The sequence below is a fragment of the Ranitomeya imitator genome, chromosome 2, assembly GCF_032444005.1.
Source record: "Ranitomeya imitator isolate aRanImi1 chromosome 2, aRanImi1.pri, whole genome shotgun sequence".
Lineage (NCBI taxonomy): Eukaryota > Metazoa > Chordata > Amphibia > Anura > Dendrobatidae > Ranitomeya > Ranitomeya imitator.
This window is the reverse complement of record NC_091283.1, coordinates 624,058,976-624,082,725: the sequence shown is the minus strand read 5'-3', so window position 1 is coordinate 624,082,725 and position 23,750 is coordinate 624,058,976. Positions and strand designations below refer to the sequence as shown.

General features: G+C 43.7%; 1 protein-coding gene across 1 annotated transcript in view; it reads right to left on the bottom strand.

The window, feature by feature from the left end:
* LOC138665232 (mitochondrial dicarboxylate carrier-like) overlaps nucleotides 1-23,750 on the bottom strand; it is a 40,708-nt gene that overhangs the window by 5,290 nt on the left and 11,668 nt on the right. The window contains exons 3-7 of the mRNA XM_069752529.1: nucleotides 15,583-15,697; nucleotides 6,328-6,376; nucleotides 2,805-2,846; nucleotides 564-607; nucleotides 414-484 (exon numbers count right to left, since the gene is read on the bottom strand). Coding sequence (XP_069608630.1) covers nucleotides 414-484; nucleotides 564-607; nucleotides 2,805-2,846; nucleotides 6,328-6,376; nucleotides 15,583-15,697 — 321 coding nt within the window. The remainder of the gene's footprint in view (nucleotides 1-413; nucleotides 485-563; nucleotides 608-2,804; nucleotides 2,847-6,327; nucleotides 6,377-15,582; nucleotides 15,698-23,750) is intronic.

Genomic DNA, 23,750 nt, shown 5'->3' with positions numbered 1-23,750 from the left:
AAGCTCCCAATCAATGTGGGAGGAGTTTTACAGGGCTCAGCATTCAGAGCTCTGCTAAAACTACAGCAGAAAAAAAAAAACAGTGATTCTATCACAACTGCTGCACCTAGTTACAAAGCGATAGATCGCTGGGATCCAGGGTCTCTTCCCCTACATCATGTTGATGATCGGATTACACAGCAAAACCTGCTGACAGATTCTCTTTAAGTTGATGTTTTCTTGGAAACTGAACAATAACTAAGAAATGGTACATACAAATATGTCTGATTACCTGAAGCGTTGTTTTCCCAAGACAACATGTACGGTAGTAGTGACACGTACCTCTACAGGTCAAAACTTCTGATATTAAGGAGCACAGTCTGTGCTTCCTGGGTAGAGAACTAAGAAAATGAATAGAACTTAATAGTGCTCACCTGTCCCACTGTCACTAGAGCTCCTCTACTGGACGCCATGGTGGCCCCCGAGAAAAGCTTCCTGAAACCCTCTAAATAAAAAACAAGGAGTTATCCAAGGCATTCGCAGTGCAGGGAGTGTTCTGTGTCCGCCAGAAATATAGCAGTTACCTTCTTGGACGACTCGGTACATGCCGTCTAGTGCATGAGCATAACTGAGGAAACATGAAGAAATAAGGTGAGGAGCAATGTTAGCAGCACAGACAAATCAAACCGTGCTAAAGCCATGTTCACACGGCTTGGATGTGGTCACAAATCCACAACAAACCCGAAATGTAATTGTCCTGATTCATCAAGATCGGCGTCATTCACGCTGGTCTTAATGAATAGGATTGGTGGAGTCATGAAGAGGCGTGAAGAGACATCGGAATCAGGAGCATCAGACAAGTCTCGCCACAAGTCCTACTACAGTCACTGCTGGAATAAGACTTATGGCATATGCAGTCACTCCTGATTAATATGGCAAGAGGTGGTCATCACGTCCCTATCCCGCACTAGCTCCGTCCACCTTGTCAAAACTAGAGAAAAATGGCATCAGAAAGCCAGAAGTAGCAAAAAGAGCAACGCTTTTTATGCCTGAATAGTGGTCCATAGTGTTAGGCTACTTTCACACTAGCGTTTTTTTAAATCCGTCACAATGCGTCGTTTTGCAGAAAAAACGCATCCTGCAAAAGTGCTTGCAGGATGCGTTTTTTCCCCATAGACTTCTATTGACGACGCATTTGCGACAGATTGGCACACTTCGCATCCGTCTTGCGAAAAAAACGTTACATGTAGGTTTTTTTTTTCTCCCGACGGACCGCTTTTTCCGACCGCGCATGCGCGGCCGGAACTCCGCCCCCACCTCCCCGCACCTTACAATGGGGCAGCGGATGCGCCGGAAAAATGCATCCGCTGCCTCCATTGTGCAATGCAGCAAACGCTAGCGTCGGAATCTCTCCCCGACGCATTGCGATGGGGAGATTCCGACGCTAGTGTGAAAGGAGCCTTACTTGTGGATTTTGTTGCAGATTTCATCCTACATAGCTATAAAGCATGGATGAAATTCGTGCCGAAAAGAAAATCCATTTTATGCTCTCAATTTCCTGTAATTTTTTTTTTTTGAAATGTGCAAATGGAGCATCGAATACACCTTTCTCTTATATTTTAGTGTAAATAGCTGCAAATGCGCAGTGTGAACCTACACTAATGAATAGAAGCCAATATATAAAGGAGGAGGCAGGGCCGGCGTCAGCACCCGGCGCACCTGGGCAAATGCCGGGGCCCTGGGGAGAGAGGGGGGCCCACTCATGCTGTCATAGATACAGCTGGGAGAGCAGAGCAGGAGATAACATGCCCTCTCCGCCCACAAAGTCACTGCTGGCTGCGTTCTCTTAACCCCTATGTGCCAGCTCTGACACAAGCATCTTCTCACTCAGTCAGTGCAGCCAGGCAGGCACACATAGGGGTTAAGAGAAGGCAGCCAGTGTGACATTGTTTGTGGGCGGAGAGAGCACGTTCTCTGCTCTGATCTCCGCCCCTGGCTGGCTGCCGTGCTGCTGAAGTTATGAGGCAGATTCAGGAGGAGCTCCTAGTCCTACCAGTGCCTGAGTGAGTAGCGCTGCTATATACTACGTGGGCTGCGCTGCTATATACTACGTGGGCTGCTATATACTACGTGGGCTGCGCTGCTATATACTACGTGGGCTGCGCTGCTATATACTACGTGGGCTGTGCTATATACTACATGGGCTGCTATATGCTACGTGGGCTGCTATATACTACATGGGCTGCTATATACTACGTGGGCAGTGTTATATACTACATGGCTGTGTTTATATGCGATCATGAATCGGGGTATGTGTTAAAGGGGGGGCCCACTGAGACTCTTTCGCCCGGGGCCCTCAAAAACCTGGAGCCGGCCCTGGGAGGAGGTCCAAGACCTCACACCGGTCCATTTAATTGGACAAAAGACACTTAAAAACTGATGAAAACGAACACGAAAAAGAGTCCCATTGATTTAAAGGAGTCAGTTTTGAACACCACAATCTCCAAAGCATCCGCTGTCATCTAGACCCCATTCACATGTTTCATGTGTGTGTTGTGCACAGTCCTTTTTTTGAGGATAGTGCTCATAAATAAGTTTCATGTGTGACACAAAAGGCATCATGTTCTCATCCTTTACACGAAAGTGAATGCAAACTTAGGATGTGAAGATGGTGTAGATGAGCAAATCAATTCAGTGATCATCTCTAACAAATTCACACCCATTGCTGCATTACAATCAATGGAATAGCAGATGTCAGTAGGTAGGCTGAACAAGGCAGCCATGATCTCCGTGTCCACTCATACAATTCTGGAATTGCATATTACTTGCGTCTCAGATGTGCGGGCAGTTTCACATCATTCTGCATCCTGAAGGAGAAAAAAAAAACAATATAAAGAATTGTTCAGACTGAAAATTCCATATACAGTCATGGCCAAAAGTTTTGAGAATGACACCAAAATTATATTTTCACATGATCTGCTGCCCTCTGGTTTTTATTAGTGTTTGTCTGATGTTTACATCACATACAGAAATATAATTGCAATCATATTATAAGTACCAATAGGTTATATTGACAGTTAGAATGAGTTAATGCAGCAAGTCAATATTTGCAGTGTTGACCCTTCTTCTTCAAGACCTCTGCAATTCTCCCTGGCATGCTCTCAATCAACTTCTGGACCAAATCCTGACTGATAGCAGTCCATTCTTGCATAATCAATGCTTGCATTTTGCCAGAATTTGTTGGTTTTTGTTTGTCCACCCGTCTCTTGATGATTAACCACAAGTTCTCAATGGGAGTAAGATCTGGGGATTTCCAGGCCATGGACCCAAAATCTCTATGTTTTGTTCCATGAGCCATTTAGTTATCACCTTTGCTTTATGGCAAGGTGCTCCATCATGTTGGAAAAGGCATTGTTGGGCGCCAAACTGCTCTTGGGCGGTTGGGAGAAGTTGCTCTTGGAGGACATTCTGGTACCATTCTTTATTCATGGCTGTGTTTTTAGGCATGACTGTGAGTGAGCCGATTCCCTTGGCTGAGAAGCAACCCCACACATGAATGGTTTCAGGATGCTTTACAGTTGGCATGAGACAAGACTGGTGGTAGCACTCACCTCTTCTTCTCCGAATAAGCTGTTTTCCAGATGTCCCAAACAATCGAAAAGGGGATTCATCAGAGAAAATGACTTTGCCTCAGTCCTCAGCAGTCCACTCCCTGTACCTTATGCAGAATATCAGTCGGTCCCTGATGTTTTTTCTGGAGAGAAGTGGCTTCTTTGCTGCCCTCCAGGCCTTGCTGATAGAGTCTCTGCCTCACAGTGCGTGCAGAAGCACTCACACCAGCCTGCTGCCATTCCTGAGCAAGCTTGGCACTGCTGGTAGTCCGATCCCGCAGCTGAAACAGTTTTAACATACGGTCCTGGCGCTTGCTGGTCTTTCTTGGGCGCCCTGGAGCCTTTTTGACAACAATGGAAGCTCTCTCCTTGAAGTTCTTGATGATGCGATAGATTGTTGACTGAGGTGCAATCTTTGTAGCTGCGATACTCTTCCCTGTTAGGCCATTTTTGTGCAGTGCAATGATGGCTGCACGTGTTTCTTTAGAGATAACCATGGTTAACTGAAGAGAAACAATAATACCAAGCACCAGCCTCCTTTTAAAGTGTCCAGTGATGTCATTCTTACTTAATCATGACTGATTGATCGCCAGCCCTGTCCTCATCAACACCCACACCTGTGTTAATGGATCAATCACTAAAACGATGTTAGCTGCTCCTTTTAAGGCAGGACTGCAATGATGTTGAAATGTGTTTTGGGGGTTAAAGTTCATTTTCTGGGCAAATATTGACTTTGCAAGTACAGTAATTGCTATTAAGCTGATCACTCTGACATTCAGGAGTATATGCAAATTGCCATTAGAAAAAATGAAGCAGTAGACTTTGGAAAAATTAATATTTGTCTCATTCTCAAAATTTTTGTCCATGACTGTAGTTTAACATATTGTCACTCTAATACTAACAAAAATACTTCCCAATTCCAAATACCACAATCAGTATTAATTACCCAACTCAAAATAATGTCAGACGGATTAGCAAAAAGATTCATGCTACCATGGTCTGGCATTCGACAAGGTCCTCTGTAGTCGGCCGGACCAGGACAGTCTTTACTGCTGCCGGTATCCTCCACTAGGCATCCTGGGCACCTAAGGCTTTTACAAAGCAAGGCAATGTCATGATGTTGAAGTGCACATCATGTTATGACACCACGGGCCTAGAAAATGTCAGAGGAGCCTAGAATGCCTAGTTGATGATGCCAGCGGCATTGAAGACTGTCCTGGTCTGGGTGCCACAAAGGATCAATTTGCAATAAACCAATCAAACAAGTACAATTTAAACAGCTCAATACAACTTATATCCAGATCACTAATTGTTGGGTTTCCGTGCTGCAACCGCCTTCTTCAATTCCCATCAAAGATTTTCAAGAGAGGTTAAGCCATACAACTGACCACTCCAGAATCTTCTGGAACTTATTCTGAAACCAAGTCCTGGTGGACCTTTCAGTTATGCTTAGGACTAATGTCCTGTTGGAAGGTGCAATGATGTCAAAGCTTCAGCTTCATCACAGAAGTCATGCCTTTTGTCCTAGGATTTCCTGATACTTGAGTGAAGCCCTCTTGTTTTGCACATGGGGCAGATTTCCAATGCCAAAGGAAGCCAAGCAAACCTAAACATCACCAAGCCACAGCCATACTTGACTATAGGCATCACCATGCTTCACTCTACACAGGTTGTTCTTTTCAGAAAACGGTTCCATCTTCCTCCTTCATACATACCGCTCATCCATGTGAGCCAGAAGAAGCATGTACTGACGCGAAACAGCTGTTGCTCATTTCACTGAGGTTTCTATGTGCAACCCTGTGACTGAAATAAAGTGTCCTTTATTGAAATTGCCGGTAGAGTGTCGCTTCTCTTGTTTTTCTCTGGAACCCATGATTTAATACACGCGTATATCAAGCGGAGCACCGCAAGATATGGAGATCACAATCCAGAGTTTTTGTTTGATCCCATCTTTATTTGAATTGGGTGATGTGGTACTGCCAGTGTGTTTTCTTTTTAATCTCATCGCTCATCTATAAGCCTTAAAAGTTCCCGTTTTGTTTCATTGCGCCACAAAACAGTGGCTTGTTATACTGTTTGGAGCATATTGGAATAACTCTTTGTGAGCTATGGTGTGTAGAAGTGAATGCCGTGAAGTTCCAGCATGGAGATCTTTCAGCATGTGCCTAAGGGTGCATTCACACATCCATGTAAATGTCTGTGTGTGGCCTACACAGAACCAATGATTATGTCCTAACCTGACCTGATCCTCCACATTGTGCGTACAAGACAATGATCTCTTATCGTAACTTTTTTAGAACACGCTCTTGACAACCCAAGAATTTTGTGAACTGGCGGCCATTATCCATGAGAAATGGGCTAAGATTCCTCAAGATCGCTGCCAGAATCTGGTATCTGGCTACGCATCATGTTTGCAGCAGGTCATAACGGCCAAAGATGCTCTCCTAAGCCCCAACAACAACACTGGTCATGAAGAAGATGAATAATTCTGAGATGGAATTAGTCAGTAAAATTGGCATTTGACGATGAATCTGGAGAAACCACTTGTTATAATTCGTCTTCTTGAGCTCTTTACATTGTTCTCTTTGGATTGGTTTATTGGAAGCAGAATAAAATTAGTGAATTTTGGTAATAAACCTAATTTGCAAATGGAGGTTGCATAATTTTCAATGCAATTGTATGTACACACACGTGTGACCCTAGGACAACGCTGAGTAATAATGCGGAGAGCTCTCACCTGACATTCACCATATCTCCTGGGGTCCCTACAAATCCCCCAGTAAAACCTAAAACATAACAGGGGGAAACAAAATATGAAAAGGAAGCAAGATCTCTTCCCACCACCACGACCTAACCCCAAAAACTGCATATACTTCTGTGCACTAAAATAGCAGATGGGCTGACTCAAGGCCTGATTTTGTGCCCATATAGTAATACCATTGGGCTCATTTTTAAAATCTAATGAACAGATTTAGTGATGTTCTTCAAAACTTATGACATGGACAACGTCATAAAAAAATTACAATGAGTTAATACTGATTCCATAAGGTTATGTTCACACGTTGAGTTTTTGCAATGTTTTTTCGCCACAAATTTTAAGCTGGGTTTTACAGTACCAGCAAAGCCTATGAGATTTCAGAAATCCCACGCACACACATTAGTCAGGAAAATAAAACCAATTTGGAAAACTGCTGCAATTTTGCAAACATGAGCGTGTCACTTCTTTCAGTGTATTTGCAGAGTTTTTCACCCATCGAAAACAAATGGTTAAATGCAGAAAATCAGGTATCAGCTTTTGCTGCGTTTTTGATGCAAACAACCTTAAGAAAGTCATGCTTTTTTTGGGGGGGTGGAGGGTACTGAACTTTATCAGCATGCACAAGAGAACAAAAACGCAGCAAAACCTGCTTTTTGTAAGCAGCTTCTTTATTGCCCGCGTAAAAATAAGCAGCAAAAACGCAACATGTGAACACAGCCTAACAGGTAAAACACAGCCTAACAGGTAAAACACAAACACACCAGTTACTAGGATCATTCTTTTTAGCTGTGGAAGGGCTCCGGTTCCCAGCTGGTAACATTCCCCACCACTGTCCTACCCATCTGTCACCAGCTGGCATTGTGTCGATAGCCCTACCATTCTGACCCATAACTGTTGGACCCATGATCTTGGTCCTTTCTTCTGCCCGGCAAGTAGCTCAACTACGGCAGCCATTTTATAGGGATTCTATACATTTAGAAAAATATTTCCAGAGACTGTGCCACTTTTGGCCATGGTATTTTTCGAACACAACCAATAGATAAGTGTGGGGGCATTTCTGGAAATAAGAAGCCATTTTTTCTAATCTCATGCAACCCCTTTAAAATGTAACACTTATTTCAGGAGAACGGGATTCCCAAAGTCCCCAATGTAATGGAGCACTAGCCCCATTTACTGTGATGGTCACACATTCAAGGTAACTTTGGGCCCCCCGGTATCCCAGTGGTCACTGCCCCAGTAATCATACATTTATCAATTATGTTTATGAAACAACCCCTTTAAAATGTCAACCATATCAAGTGACTCCGATTGACAATGATTTTCTATCGTCTATGTACAGGTCAGAACATTACAAACTATGGGCAACGCTCATCCTCGCCTAGGCTTGGGATCGAAGTGCATCATTAAAATAAAAAATATGACCTCTGAACATAGGAAATCCTCCGACCTATTTCCAGAGACTAAAGTGAGTACAGGAGAAAGCCCAGAATATTAGGAGTATGACCTGCACACCATACTAGCTCATGATAAATTAAAAAAAACGCCAAATACACTTTATTCTGAAATCCATTACTATCATTTAATGAGCTGCCCAAGCAATTATGTAAAGGAAAACCATAAAAAAGCAATAAGTTACATTAAAACTTATTTCCACAGGGTGCCAGTATTTATGTTACACTGCCACCATTATTCTCCAGGTAATGCCGATCTTCCTTCTAATCACAACTAACAATGAAAGATAAAAGTGTGACGGAGCACAATGACAAAGATGGCCGTGCTGTAGTTGGGAACAGTGTGCGTGGGGAGGGTGGCTCGTTATTATAGTTATTCACCTCATAATCCGCACACTGACATCCGCCATTCATCAGGACATGTCTCACAACAGAAAATTATGGTGACTCACTATAAAGAGCAGCAGAATCTAAGAAGGCGAGGGTCCCTCCCAGTTTAGGTGAATAATACTAAAATACAGCAGACAAATGCACTAAATAAAATTGTGAGCCCCTTTAAACCCTTAGTGACCACCAATCCGACCTAAAACGGACCTGCAATATAACAGACTAGCACCCCCCAACAGGTGACAATCCGGCAGCTGTGGGCTGTACACTATAGCTAACAACTTGCTGCATCAGCCATGATCAGTTTTGGCAAATACCATGGCCGTTTAACCCCTTAATAGTGACTACAGAATCTAGATGTTAACAGGGTGTGGGGGCTCCCTCTTTAACCCCATTGGCACCCCGAGATCTTGATTGTGTGGTCCTGGTGTTTGCTATGGCAACTCACGGACAATTAACGGTCTTAGAGACTGCTGGCTACGTGATTAAAGAGACAAAGCTATACTACATTTCTAATTGGAGGTATTTGCTAATATTATTATTACACCTACTACATATTGAGATAGGATCCTGGAGATGGGAGTACCACTTTAAATAAAGCAGAGGCCCATGAAAAATAAAAACTATACGTGTCTGGTTCGGTTCCAGCAATATCAGTGCCATGTCTGCAGGTGACGTGTGATATAGGCTCTAATGCACACATGATATAACCAGAAGTCACTAATGGGCTGCAGGGATCACACTTCCCTCGTTTGAAATGGTTCTGTCCAAGGAAAGTGTAAGTGCTGCAGCCCATCAGTATCTGCCGATGGGCTGCAGCGCTCACGTGACAATGTCATGCATGCACCAGCAGACACAACACTGACGTTTTTCCAAAGGGAGAGTATATGCTGTTTTTATTTTGCAAGGGGGCGTTTCAGTTAACAATTGGACAACCCTTTTAAGACGGCATCCATAATGTGTGGCCATTATATGGTCCTAGAATGAGTGTGGTAACCTGTATCATCAGAACCTTATAATGATGAGGAAGTATATGTTGAAAGAGGCTACTGTTCCCATTAAGTGGCTCACGGATGGAGTCTGGTGTAGAAGAAATGTGGCCGGACTCTGCGAATACGACTCAAGAATCACAAATGCACCCAACACACGCACGTAATTATCAGCCATACACATATATGCAGAGTCTTCTGCTCATGAGGCGAGTGATATTCCTACAAGTCAGCGCTTGCAGATCTGGGAAACATTCCTTAAGAAAACAGAAAGCTAATTCACCGACAACCGCCCCAAGAAGCTCAACCATTGACGAGAACCTTAAACAATGCTGGTCACTAGGGCCTCTTCCATGGAGGAGATCATTTGGTCCGATTGTAAGCAATCATCGTCAGGGATCGCGTCTTTTTTGTTGTTAATGGCATCTTATATGCTAAGAAAGATCATAATTTGTCATCAGTACACTCCCATGTGTATATTCTTGCCACCTGCACGTAAAACTCAATGGAGGATTCTAGGTAGGCGCCAACTATCATCGCTACGAATACGTCCATGTTTCACACATCTGTTGGAATTTACCTTCTACAACAGCAAAAAGACCTGTTTTTTTCCCCTAAGTGTCATCCATTTTGCATCCATTTTCTCGTAAACCATTTTTAAAAGCTGATGGTATAAAATAATAGACAAAAGGGACCCCCAGCCCATTTTAAAGGACCCCCATGAACTTGAATGACCAAGTCTGAGCTGCAAAATGGTTAAGAATAAGACAAGCTCCGACTGCAGCAGATGAGGCATATACGGATCCATAACAAAAAACGGTCCAATCTTACAAATGGACAGATCTCGGATGAGAAAACCGGATGTGTGAATGTAGCCTTATTGAAAGGAGCTCGTGCAAGGCTGCATTCCCACCATGAAAATTTGACGTTGCAGTTTTCCCGCACCTATTCGGTAAATTAGGTCACTTGCGGTTTTCACTTGGGCCATTATCATGTTTTTTAACGCTGCGGTTTTTCATCATTTTTTGTTATGTCATGTTTTAAATAAAGCTGCACTGCTTTTGACACTTCCTGGTATTTAGCTTTGACAAAACTCTATTGGCACACATACTACACACACACAACTGTTTTTAGTGCGTTTCCACAGCGGAAGCACACTAAAATGCATGTGCCTTTTGTACCTGCAGATTTTCCAAATCTAATCTAAACTCAGAGTACCCGCAAGAGAAATTGATAGGTTGTAGATCTCAAACGTGCATTGAGGGTCATATTACACAGTGTAGAAAATCGCAGTAGGCATGAGATTTCTAGAAATCCCATCCATTTTGCTGAAAGTGCAACTTACAGAGTCTTATAATCTCAGAAATAGATGCATTAGGCTGCCGTCACACTAGCAGTATTTGGTCAGTATTTTACATCAGTATTTGTAAGCCAAAACCAGGAGTGGAACAATTAGAGGAAAAGTATAATAGAAACATATGCACCACTTCTGTATTTATCACCCACTCCTGGTTTTGGCTTACAAATACTGATGTAAAATACTGACCAAATACTGCTAGTGTGACGGCAGCCTTAGAATGAGGAAAGTCTTACCCCACGATAACCATACTACCGAATATTGGCTCATTACTGCAGATTATGGGACCTGGTTCCTATAGCTAAAAGCATTTCAGTGCGAAACGCGCGTCGGGTGTGGTGGGTCCCCAGGAGTACTCCATTGGTAATTATATTATATTATTGTTTTGCTATATACACTTGTATTATTACTATATTGTTTTTCATTTTGTGCATGTTTGTACATGGTCACACAGCACTTTTGTACATTGACTACAGTATTTGATTTTTCATTTGTATACCACTTTTCATCTGGGGTTACTACCTGGGTTACCCACCTTTTGTTACCTATGCTTGTGGTAATATACCCCCTTCCCCCGGACTCACAGGCTGCTGCTGCCATCACAGAATCCACTCCAAGTTATGTTATAGACCCCCATGTACTTTAACTATTGCCCATGCCTATTTAACAGTCCTTGGCTATATATGCTCCTCAACATGGAAATCGCAACACCAGGATGGCAAAGTCGTGGAGGTATGGAAATCACAGGATGGACAGACATGATAAGGATATGGAAATTATGAAAAAAATAGAAACATTATTAAAATATCTTGATTTGTTCAATATGGACTATGAGCGCTAGCTGCAGAAATCCCCGCACTTCCAGCCTCATCTGCTACCTGCTGTTTGAGGAAGGTCCTGCCAGGCTGAATGCACTTGGGCACAGAAAGCATCAAGATCCACTGCTGGCAGCTCCCTTTGCAACTGCCGACCAATGATGTTTCAGATGTACGTGAAGAGCGACAAATCTGGAGACACTGACAAGGTGTCCCAGAAGACGGTTTTCAGCATGACAATGCCGTGTGCTGTATGTTGCTCGTGCTTCTGCGAGTAGCCTGCATGGCCTAAATGTGCTATCATGATCTGCAGCGTCTCCGGACTTGTCTCTCATCCTTGGATGTCATAGGTCGGCAATTGCAGAGAAAGCTGCCAGCAGCGGATCTTGATGATTTGTCCAAGTGCATTCAGCGCAGAACATTCCTCAGACAACAATTACGGTAATAACCTCACTAATAGCAGCCATGGTGTGTAAGTGCGGGGATTTCTGCACGTGAAACTCATATACTTTTTTTAATCAAATAAATGTTTATTGCATTTTATAAATCAATAAAAATCTAACAATAACACATGCGTTTTTCAATCCCCCCCCCCAGCATTAACCCCCCTTTACCCATCCCTCCCCCATTCCGACTTAGACAGCACACGTCCTTCTTTTAACATGTCTTATAGCATTATATACTTTGTATAATATAATGTCCTTCATTATGAATTTATATACTATTATTTTATAGGCGAAACCTTCTCAGGCCTATTTTCCCTTAATCTCCTCCTAACCCAGTTCCAACCAAGGCGTCCACAATTTGTCATACAGAACCATTTTCCCTCTTTTCTGATATATTCGATTTTCTAAGGCTATGACCTTCCCCGCATACTCGATGTATTCTCCCCTCGAGGGAGGCTCCTCTTTCATCCAGTTTCTTGCTATGACCTTCCGAGCCATGTATAACAGTCTGGCGATTGCTATTTTCAATGTGTTATCTACAATTATCTCATCCACATATCCCAGCACGCACACCACTGGTTCCCTTGGAATTACACATCTATATGCCCCTTCTATCCGGCTGAGAACCACTAACCAAAAAACAGTCAGCCTTGGACACGACCAGAGCATGTGGAACATTCCAGCATTATCATTCCTACACCTAGGGCATTCCGAATCGGGTCTCAACCCAGCTCTATATAGAACATCCAGAGACCTATATACTCTGTGTATAACGTAAAGCTGAGAAAGTCTATACGGCTCATTCATTGAAAGCTTCGGTACCCATTCTAAAACAGATTCCCATGTTTCATCCTCCAAGCGACCCAACTCTTTCCCATTTAGCCCTCGCTCCAAACGGATATCCCAATAAGTAAGTATGGAGCAAGTCCTTAAAAAAGGAAGAGATAACACCCTTCGATGTTCCCGCACCGCAGATATATTCCAATACTAAGTCACTTTGGATTTTGAGACAATCCCCCCCTATTCTGAGCCAAAAAGGCATGTCGAACGTGGGCATATTGATAACCCCCGGATGTCTCGAGGCCATACTCAGACTGCAGCTGGGAAAAGGACTTCAACTCCCGTCGCTCTAAAATCTGATAAACATATCGAATCCCTTTAGCCTGCCATCCTGATATACATCCCATTGCCAAAAATTCTGGTAAATTATTATTAAACCATAGTGGAGAACACCTGGTAAGACAAGTGACCCCACGAATATGTTTGACTCTTCCCCATATTTTATATATCAAAAGCAATGTTGGGTATATTTTCCCAAGCATCCCAAGGGAGCCATCCTCTAAACACTGTACCGCCGGACTTCTTTTGGCAATCTTTTCTATTAAGAGTTGTACCCCGTTGGTGGACGTCGCCTGCTCCCAGCCCTTTAAATGTTGACATTGGGCCGCAAGGAAATATATCTCAGGATTAGGTAAGGCTAGACCCCCCCGCCTCTTTAGGCCGCTGAAGCGTCTCCAACCTAATTCGTGGGTGCTGTCTCCCCCACACCAGACTTCTAAATAATGAGTTAATCAGTTTGAATTTCCCACGTGGTATCCAGATAGGTGAGTTATGAAGAACAGACAATATTTTAGGCATCAGAATCATTTTGATAAGGGTAACTCGACCCACAACAGACAAATGCAGCTTACACCAAGCCCCTACCTTAGCCTTAAGAGTTTCCAGTACCAGTGTCAGATTCTTATGCAAGTAATTTGTAATCGGCAAAGAGATTGATATCCCAAGATATTTGAATTGATCTGCTATCTTAAGTCTACCCCCTTTCCGTAGAATCACTCAGCTCACCCCCCACATCATCCACCATGAATAAAATTGATTTATTCCAGTTTATTTTTAGTCCTGATAAGAGAGCCAAATCCCTCAATGAGCCACATAGCATTGCTCAATGAGTCATGCGGGTCCCCCAGAAATAGTAGTATATCGTCGACGCAAAAAGAAAGCGTGCTGTACGCAAGGCACAAGCAGAACCTGGTGTACTGACAACATCTGCTTTCGTATGTCAAGTATGTGGGCGAACCTTCAGGGCCCGGATTGGACTCATCAGCCACCTCCGGACCCATAACTATTAATTCTCTTCTAACCCTGAAGTCATGGTCATCTTCGAAAACGAAGGACGAACATCAAAGCGCTATCTTTTCTTCTATCGACCCATATTTGAACCCTAAAACCTTGGTGGACTGTCGCATTTTGGCGGCCAACGGTTCCACGGCCAGAGGAAACAAAAGAGCGGAGAGCGGGTACCCCTGTCTCGTTCCTCTGTGCAGCTGTGAAGCTCATACTTGATACTAAATAAACCAGGAAGTGTTGAAAAGTTTTCCATTTTTTCAAAATTTGCATCTCATTAACATGTCTATACATCCTGTGATTTCCACAATTGCACAACTTTTCCTTCTTGGTGTAGCAATATTAATGTTGATGGGTGAGAAGATCTGATTGTCAGCAATAAAGTATTTCCTGCTGCACTCTGCTTCCTGGATAATTATAAGATCATTTACTACAGAATCGGGATCATTATATGGTCGCCATGGTAATAGATTAGTATCAGCATTTAGAATTATAATCCCTTCTATATGTACTGTGTATGCGTATAGATTCTAAAATGTATTCTAATGATAATTAGAATCCTAGGACTCCAATAGAAAAAAATAAATAAATAGATGTCTACATTAACCCCTGCCGGCAATGAAACAGTAGTATTTATTCCATTAAACAAGGCATAGAGCATTTCCCCTTTAAAGGGAACCCGTCACCCCGTTTTTTCAGATTGAGATAAAAATACTGTTAAATAGGGCCTGCGCTGTGCGTTACAATAGTGTATGTAGTGTACCCTGATTCCCCACCTATGCTGCGAAATACATTACCAAAGTCGCCGTTTTCGCCTGTCAATCAGGCTGGTCAGGTCAGGTGGGCGTGGTGACATCCATCGCTGTTTCTTCCCCAGCTTTCCGTTGGTGGCGTAGTGGTGTGCGCATGTCCAAGTGCCGAATCCACTGCACGCAGGTGAAGAAAAAGCGCGCAATCTGTGCTATTACCCTTGTCATCGGTGGGGGCGGCCATCTTCCTGAGGCCGCACGTGTGCAGATGGAGTGCTCTGCTGCACGGGGCTTCAGGAAAATGGCCACGGGATGCCGCCGAGATGCAAACTCTGCTTCGGGAAAATGGCCACCGCGATCTTCATCTGCGCACGCGCGGCATCCCGCGGCCATTTTCCTGAAGCCCCGTGCAGCAGAGCACTCCATCTGCGCACGCGCGGCCTCAGGCAGATGGCCGTCCCCACCGATGACAAGGGTAATAGCACAGATTGCGCGCTTTTTCTTCACCTGCGTGCAGTGGATTCGGCACTTGGACATGCGAACACCACTACGCCACCAACGGAAAGCTGGGGAAGAAACAGCGATGGATGTCACCACGCCCACCTGACCTGACCAGCCTGATTGACAGGCGAAAACGGCGACTTTGGTAATGTATTTCGCAGCATAGGTGGGGAATCAGGGTACACTACCATACACTATTGTAACGCACAGCGCAGGCCCTATTTAACAGTATTTTTATCTCAATCTGAAAAAACGGGGCGACAGGTTCCCTTTAAATGTAAGGGTAACTCCACAATTTTCAGTTCTTGTGCTTCTTTTAAGTAATAGTATGGCAACAGAGCCATCAACACAACCCAAGCTTTGATTAAAGACCTTATCACAGATTTATGCCATACACAACGGTGAATGGACTTACCCCCAAATGCCCCCAGCAGCACCTTCTGGTAGAATGGAAGTGGGCCCTTGTTATCCTGTGCCAGGCGGTCTCTCACTGTCTCATAGATGGCAAAACGGGTAAGGGAGTAAGTGATCTGTAGGGAAAGAAGTGTAAGTAAAAATTAGTAGGATGTATACAGCTGTCCCGAGCATGTATACTGTAGCGGAATACACTATTAAGATATATGTATATAATAAAGCATAAATTAGTACACCCCAACCGTTTTCTTTCAGAATCATTTTCTATGGGATACCATACAGCAAAATACTCCCACAAATGTTGGTCATTTATTGCAAATAAGATTTGTTATTTAGCACACCCAAAAAAGTAATTTTCCTAATAAATTAATTCAAGACCATTTTGGAAAAATGAGTACACCCTAATGAAAGTCTTAGGAGCAAAGATTAAGTATAGACTACAAAATTTTCATTAACCTAGAATTCAACCACAGGTAAGGCTAATTATTCATTAAACAGGTGTTCAGCTGACAGTAGACTATAAAAGAGTGTTACCTAAGGCAAATTTGTCACCAGGTTTGGCCAATATAAGGTAAGGCCATCGCCTTTCAGGGCTGATCTACAGCATTCTATAATGATGTAAATTAGCCTTCAAACCAACCTGTAAGCGAAGAAAAATAACTTATTATACTCACCTATGGGGCGTCCGGTCAGAGGGGTGTCGATCTTCTTGCGATGCTGTCCTCTTTCTTGCTTTGTGTGAATGAAGTGTCCCAGCAGTGCACAGGTGCCTGGAAATGTCAAAGAGCCCTGGCGCACAAGCACTGCAGTACTTTGCTCTGCCCTCAACAGGACACAAAAGTACGCTTGCGCAGGAGCGCAACGCAGAGTAGATTGTGTGAATGACACAGGGAAAAAACATCCACACAAAGCAAGAAGGAGGATGGGCTTCTAAAAATGGGAGGTGCCAGATCAAGAACTCGACACCCCTCAGACCAAACCACCCTGCAGTTAAGTATAATAAAAGTTAAATTTTTCTTCTCTTACAGATCGGGTTGGGGGCAGATATACAGAATTACAGAATGCTGTATATCAGGCCTGAAAGGTGGTGTTCATAGCCCATATTGGCCAAACTTGATGACCGGTTCCCTTTAACAAAGAAAATCGCATTCCAATTTCATGGCACCACATGGAGGAGAAATGTCAAAAGACCTGATAAAGAAAATTATATACACCAGAAATGTGAAGGTTAAAGGTAGATCAGCACTTATCAGTCAAAATAAGTACCAAAAGTGATTCAAAAATGTAACAAAGATGTAACTGCAACCATCTCCGAGACATCTAGGCCGACCACAGAAGTTAACACCAAAACAGGAACGTCTTCTGATGAAGAAGAGCTGAAGAAAATATACTTGCAAGATCAATGCAGTTAGGTGAAGCGGAAAGCCAAACCGGGGTGAGTTTCTATTGACACAATATGACATATACTGCAGAGTAATGGCATGCATGGGTGTCATCCACAAAGGAACCTGCTCTTAAATCCCATGCACAAAAAAGTGCACCTACAATTTACTAGGGTCCATTCTGAAGAATATTAAGACTACTCTGGAGTAATGATTCCAATATAAAAGGTTTTTGGAACTGGTAGGTACAAAGAAAAATCCATGGTGCCTACAGTAAAACATGGTGGTGGCAGTGTCCTAATATTTGACTGTATGAGTGCTGCTGGTGTAGGGGAGCTACAGTTCATTGATGGCATCATGAATCACAGAGGTACTGCTCGAAACTGAAGAACAGATACTATCGTCACTTCGTACCCTTTGTAGACGTGCACGTTTCTAACATGGCAATGATCCAAAACACATCTTAGACCAATGTTGCATTACTGAAAAACAGGGTGAAAGTGATTCAGTGGCCAAGCATAAGTAGATCTCCTAATATGAATCCAACCGAACACCTATGGGGTGTTCAAAAGAGACAAATGAGCATCAACTCAACCATCCAGCATCAAGGATCTCAAAGAGGTCTTTCTTGAAGAATGGAAAAAAGCCGGATTACTTACCGGTAATGCTCTTTTAATGAGTCCACAACAGCACCCTACTGGAGAGAGGGATCCACCCCACAGGAACAGGAAACCTACAGAAAATAAAAAGGGGGCAGTCCGCCTCTCCTCTTCAGTTTTGATTTCAGAGTACCGGGACGACCACCAGTATTAGGCAAATGCCATTATTTTAAGTTCAAACTTATTTGCTCTATATTTGGTTTAAACATTTTACTTATTAGTGCACACTATATTAACCTAGGGAGGGATGTGAGAGGGTGCTGTCGTGGACTCATTAAAAGAGCATTACCGGTAAGTAATCTGGCTTTTAACTCTTCGCCATGACAGCACCCTACTGGAGATTTTCCAGAGACCATCACCTAGGGAGGGACCACCGTGCTGAGGACAGTCCTGCCAAAGTCTAGGTCAGAAGTTTATGATAGGTCAAGCCTATAGTGGTTACAGAAGGTAGAAGGATCTGACCAAGTTGCTGCCTTACATATAGTTTCAATTGGAACGTCCCCTCTTTCGGCCCAGGAGGATGCCATAGCCCGGGTAGAGTGTGCCGTTTGCCTTCCGGAGGGTCTTCTTTCCTCGCAGAATAAGCCAGTCTGATCCACCGGGATAAGGTGCTTTTTGTGACTCCATGAACCTTCTTGCGACCCTGGAAGGATATGAACAGAGCCCTACACTGTTGCCAGCTCCTGGTCCTTTCAATATGTATTTTAATACTACTCTCCTAACATCTAGAGTGATACCTGTGTTCCTCAGGAGTGGAGGGATTACTAAAAAAGGTGGGTAGGAGTATTTCTTGTGATCTATGAAATTTCTTTGCCACCTTGGGAAGGTAAGAGGGGTCTGGCTTTAGAATCAACTTATCCTGAAATGTCAGCAGGAAAAGAGGATCTATGGAAAGAGCTTGGATGTCACCGACTCTTCTGGCCGGTCAGTGCCACCAAGAGGGCCATTTTGAGTGACAGGTATTTAAGTGGTATCGAGTCTATTGGTTCAAACAGAGTCTGTTAGGGCTGTAGAACTAAATTTAAATCCCAGGGTGGAATTCTAGGTATGTTAACGGGATTTATTCGTTCGCAGGCTGAGATAAATCGGGACACCCATTTATTTCCTGCAACGTTATAGCCATTGAGGGCCCACAGTGCTGATACGTGGACTTTAGCGTATTTACAGACAAACCTAGTTCTTTCCCTTTTTGAAGGAATTCTAAAGATAGGTTGTATTGGGATTTCTGATGTGTTGGAAGATGCATAGAATTGTAGGAGGATGACCCCATAGGTATACTAGCTCTTGGAAGACATGATGGTTTAGGCACCATTCCCCCTGTCTTAAGGTGTGTCGACTTAAAAGTGGAAAACAACCAGCAGGCAGACTTCTTATGTGAAGCGCAGTAAGGGATAGCAGATGTTTTTCGGCTAAAGCCAAGATTTTTCCCAGCAGAAGACCTCAGAGTCTCTGATAGAGTACCTCCTTGTCTGTTTAGGTATCCCACTGTGGTGGTGTTATCGGAAAGGATTCTGACATCTTTTCCCTGGAGCTGTGGAAGAAAATGATACAACGCGTATTTTACTACATTTAACGCTTTAAGGTTAGATGAACTCTGGGTTTCTTCTGTGTCCTATAACCCTTGGCAAAATTTACTTCCCATATGGGCGCCCCATCCATGAGGACTGGCATCGGTGGTTATAGTGTGAGATGGTGTTATTACCCATGGAACACCATTCATCAAATGGCTAGAATCTAGCCACCACATTAAGGAAGTCAGGACTTCCTGGGACAAAGTTATTTTTGCATTTAGATGACCAAGTAGTCCTCTTTCCTCTTGGAGAATCTGATGTTGCAGTGTCCGGGTATGGTATTGTGCTCATTGAACTGCAGGGGTACAGGAAATAAGGCATCCTAGTAACGACATTGCTTTCCTTAAGAACATGCGCGGATTATCCATCGCAGCTGTGACTATGTTTGATGAGCGATATCTTTACCTGAGGAAGAAGACACTTTTGGATTGTGGAGACTAGATGGAACCCCAAAAACGCCTGAAGGGAAAGTGGAGTAAGTCTGGATTTCTTGACATTGATGATCCAGCCCAGATCCTGTAAAGATGAAACTGCGTGAGCTAGGCGGTCAGCACACTGAGTAGCTGAATTTCCGATGACCAAAAAAATCATCCAGGTAGGGCACAATAAAGGTCTCTTTTTGACGAAGATAAGCCATCACCTCTAGAATCACCTTGGTGAAGATCCTTGGTGCTGCAGAGAGGCCAAAGGGCATGGCTGCATACTGGAAATGACGAATTTCACCTTTGAATGTTACCGCTACCCTGAAGAATCTTTGGTATCTGTCATGGACTAGGGAGATGGTAGTAAACATCTTTTAGATCAATGCCCCCCCATCATGCAATTTGGAAAAAGGAGTTTTATGGTGGATCTGATAGACTCCATTTTAAATTTATGATTTTGAATGAATGAATTTAGTTTTTTTAAGTTTATGATTGTTCTGAATGAACCATCTGGTTTTGGAAACCAGGAATAAGGGAGAATAGAATCCTCTACCTTCATGACCCTCAGAAACCCGGACTAAAACCAGTTTAGGTAATAGGGTTTGAATTTCCACCTCAAGGGCCTCTTGTTGAATAGGCGAGTTGAGAGATGTTATAATATATGATTCGTGGGGAAAGCGAGTGAATTGTAATTTTATTCCATCTCTGATTGTATTTAAAATCCACGAGCTAGTTGTTTTCCCACTGAGGAAAGAAAAATTTTAATATACCCCCTACTGGAGTAATTGGATCTTCAGTATTTGTTTTCTTTTGGGGGGGTTGGGTCTTCTGAACATGGTACCTCTCTGTTTCTCCTCTTTAACGGCCCATCTTGTCGGCCTTTCTGTTTGCCTTCTCTTGCCGAATGGCCTTTTCTTAAAGGCCCTCCTATAAAAGGGAATAGAAGAGTCAGGAAAAGCTTTTTTCCTGTCCTTTGCCTTTTTGAGTATTTCATCTAGGGTTTTTCCAAAGAGAAACTCACCCTCACATGGATTTTGACTGCGTGTCCCCTTTCCAGCTTTTCATCCATAATGCCCGTCTGGCATTATTTACGAGACCTGCAGACCTTGCTGCCAAGCGGAGAGTCTGCAGATGCATCAGCCATAAAGGCTGCTGCCCCTCGAATTAAGGGGATAGCAGCTCGCAATTTTTCTCTTGAGACTTTGTTCTCAATTTGTTGGTCCAGCTGGTCAATCCAAATGAGCATTGACCTAGCAGTGCATGTACTAGCTACTGCCGGTTTGAATATGCCTATAGTTGCTTCCCAAGACCTTTTTTAGGGATGACTCCGCTTTGCGATCAAGAGGGTCAGAAAGTAGTCCCTCATCTTCTACGGGTAATGTGGACTGCCTAGGAGGTAGAGGCAACAGCTGCGTCCACCTTAGGGACTTTGGTCCATGTAAGTAGCTCATCGTCACTAAACGGGTATTTTCGTTTTGACGCAGAGGGTAGAAAACTTCTCTGATCCTGCTTCTCCTATTCTCTTTTTATTAAAGCTTGGACTGCCAGGATTATCGGAAAGGATCTCCTTTTTCTCTCGGCTAAACCTGCAAACATTATGTCCTGCGTGGTTTGAGCGCCTTTCGACTCCTCACACCCCATAGTGTCTCTTACCGACTTCACTAAACTGTCCACACTATCCAAGCGAAAACATGACCGTGATGGATGAATGGGATGAATGAGATGATTGATGATGAATGACAAATGATGAATGGTGATGATTATGATGAGTCTGAGACTACCACTTGGCCACTATCGTAATCTGATGAGGATATTTTGCTTTTTTGTGGTTTATCCTGGGACATAGCCTTTAATTCCTCCCTAATAATGGCGCGTAAGTCCGTAATAAATACCGCTGCTCCCTGCGTGGTCTCAGTTATACAGTCTTTGCAAAGCTTTTTAGGGTATGAGTCTGGAAGGGGTTGGCTACATAAAGCACATTGCTTATGTTTAGTTTTTTAATCTGACATGAGTAAGCCATAGCAAGAGAAGGAGAAAGAGAAAAAAGGGGAGGGTGTCAGCTTAATAGGCAGAGTTTTAAACTCACCCAGTGAAGCTATCAGTACCGGATCAGAAGGCCGAGGTCCTGTCGTGGATCTGGAGTCCGCTGTGTCGCTTCTGTGACCAGTATCCGTGGATCCCCTGCTGGAGTGATCCTTGGACGGGAGCTGCTGAGTCTCCTGCTGGAGGATCCATAGCACCTGGGGATGACATGCTGCATCGCCAAACGCAGCGCCTGTTTGGCTTTTATAGAGTGCTTTCCATTATTCCTTTCCCCCCCCCCGAGCCTCCTAGTGGTTCCGGGTCGCTATTGCGGCTCTGCGAACGCACAAATCAGCGCTTCCCCCACCGCTGACTTTGGCCTGGATGCCCCTGAAGTTCAACGTCTACTTCCGGGGCAAAAGCATCTGTGGCGGTCAGCGCATGCACGGTCCGGGATTTTGAACTGGACCGCATTCCGGTACGCTGCCCTCACCTCACCTGACTCCTGTCGGCCAGGGCTTGCTCCGGCGCTGCTCTCGCCACATGTTCCAGAGTGATGCCGAGCGGCCTTCCCCGGACCCGGCCATCACCCGACCTTCAATCAGACGAGGGGGGAGCCGTCAAACGGAAACTCCCCCGACGCTGCCTTTGGACTGCAGCCCCTGCCGTTCCCGGAGATACTGCACAGGCGGCATACATGCCCAAGTGCTTTCTGCAGAAAAATCCTGTCGTTCCCGCAGGAATAGGAAACCTAAACTGAGGAGGAGAGGCAGACCGCCCCCTTTTATTTTCTGTAGGTTTCCTCTTGCTGTGGGGCAGATCCCTCTCTCCAGTAGGGTGCTGTCGTGGCGAAGAGTAAAAACTGTCCTTAAAAATCATGGAGGTCATACAAAATTACAAAATACTAGATGAAGTAGTTTTTGATGTGGGGTGTACTCATTTTTGCATCAACTAATTTGAGTAAAACTGAAGATTTTGTAATGAAAGTTGCATTTTTAACCTTACTTTCATGTTATGGGTTCTATGAAACTCAGTATTGTGAAAATATTGGAAATTGTCCTTGTGTCCTGTAAGATATTGATTAAAATCTTACTTTTCAAAGGGGGTGTACTCATTTATGCTGTGCACTATATATTTTATTATAAACAAGTATGGAGCAGCAGTCCTGAGGGATCAGACATTATACAGTCTTTGGGGGATCAGTAGTCATTTTAATTATAATTAGGGAAGTGGAGTAAAACCCCCAGGAGAGATTACCTTACTCAATGTGTAAAATAATTAACACAAAGTAAAAAAAAAAAAAAAAAAATCTACTGCTGATTGGCGTAGAAGTGGCAAATGAACTTTGACATTGATAAATATAAAATGTTATGCCCTTGGGAGGGAAAATGTACATTACTGTTACATACTAAATGGGAAATCAATGCGAAAAGTTAGTATGAAAAAACACTTAGGTTTCACTAATCGACAGTAAACTGAGCTGATGTAACCAGTGCCAGGCAGCTCCTGCCAAAGCAAATAAGATAATGGAAAGCATCAAAAGAAGCACATGACAAGAACGTCCTTCTACCTCAAAGCATTAAGGTACCTTCACACATAACGATATTGTTAACGATATCGTTGCTATTTGTGACGTAGCAACGATATCGTTAATGAAATCGTTATGTGTGACAGCGACCAACGATCAGGCCCCTGCTGGGAGATAGTTGGTCGCTGAATAAAGTCCAGAACTTTATTTCGTTGCTGGATCTCCCGTGGACATCGCTGGATCGGCGTGTGTGACACCGATCCAGCGATGTCTTCACTGGTAACCAGGGTAAACATCGGGTAACTAAGCGCAGGGCCGCGCTTAGTAACCCGATGTTTACCCTGGTTACCATGCTAAAAGTAAAAAAAACAAACACTAGATACTTACCTACAGCCGTCTGTCCTCCAGCGCTGTGCTCTGCACTCCTCCTGTACTGGCTGTGAGCCGGAAAGCAGAGCGGTGACGTCACCGCTCTGCTTTCCGGCTCACAGCCAGTACAGGAGGAGAGCAGAGAAGCAGAGCGCAGCGCTGGAGGACAGACGGCTGTAGGTAAGTATCTAGTGTTTGTTTTTTTTTTACTTTTAG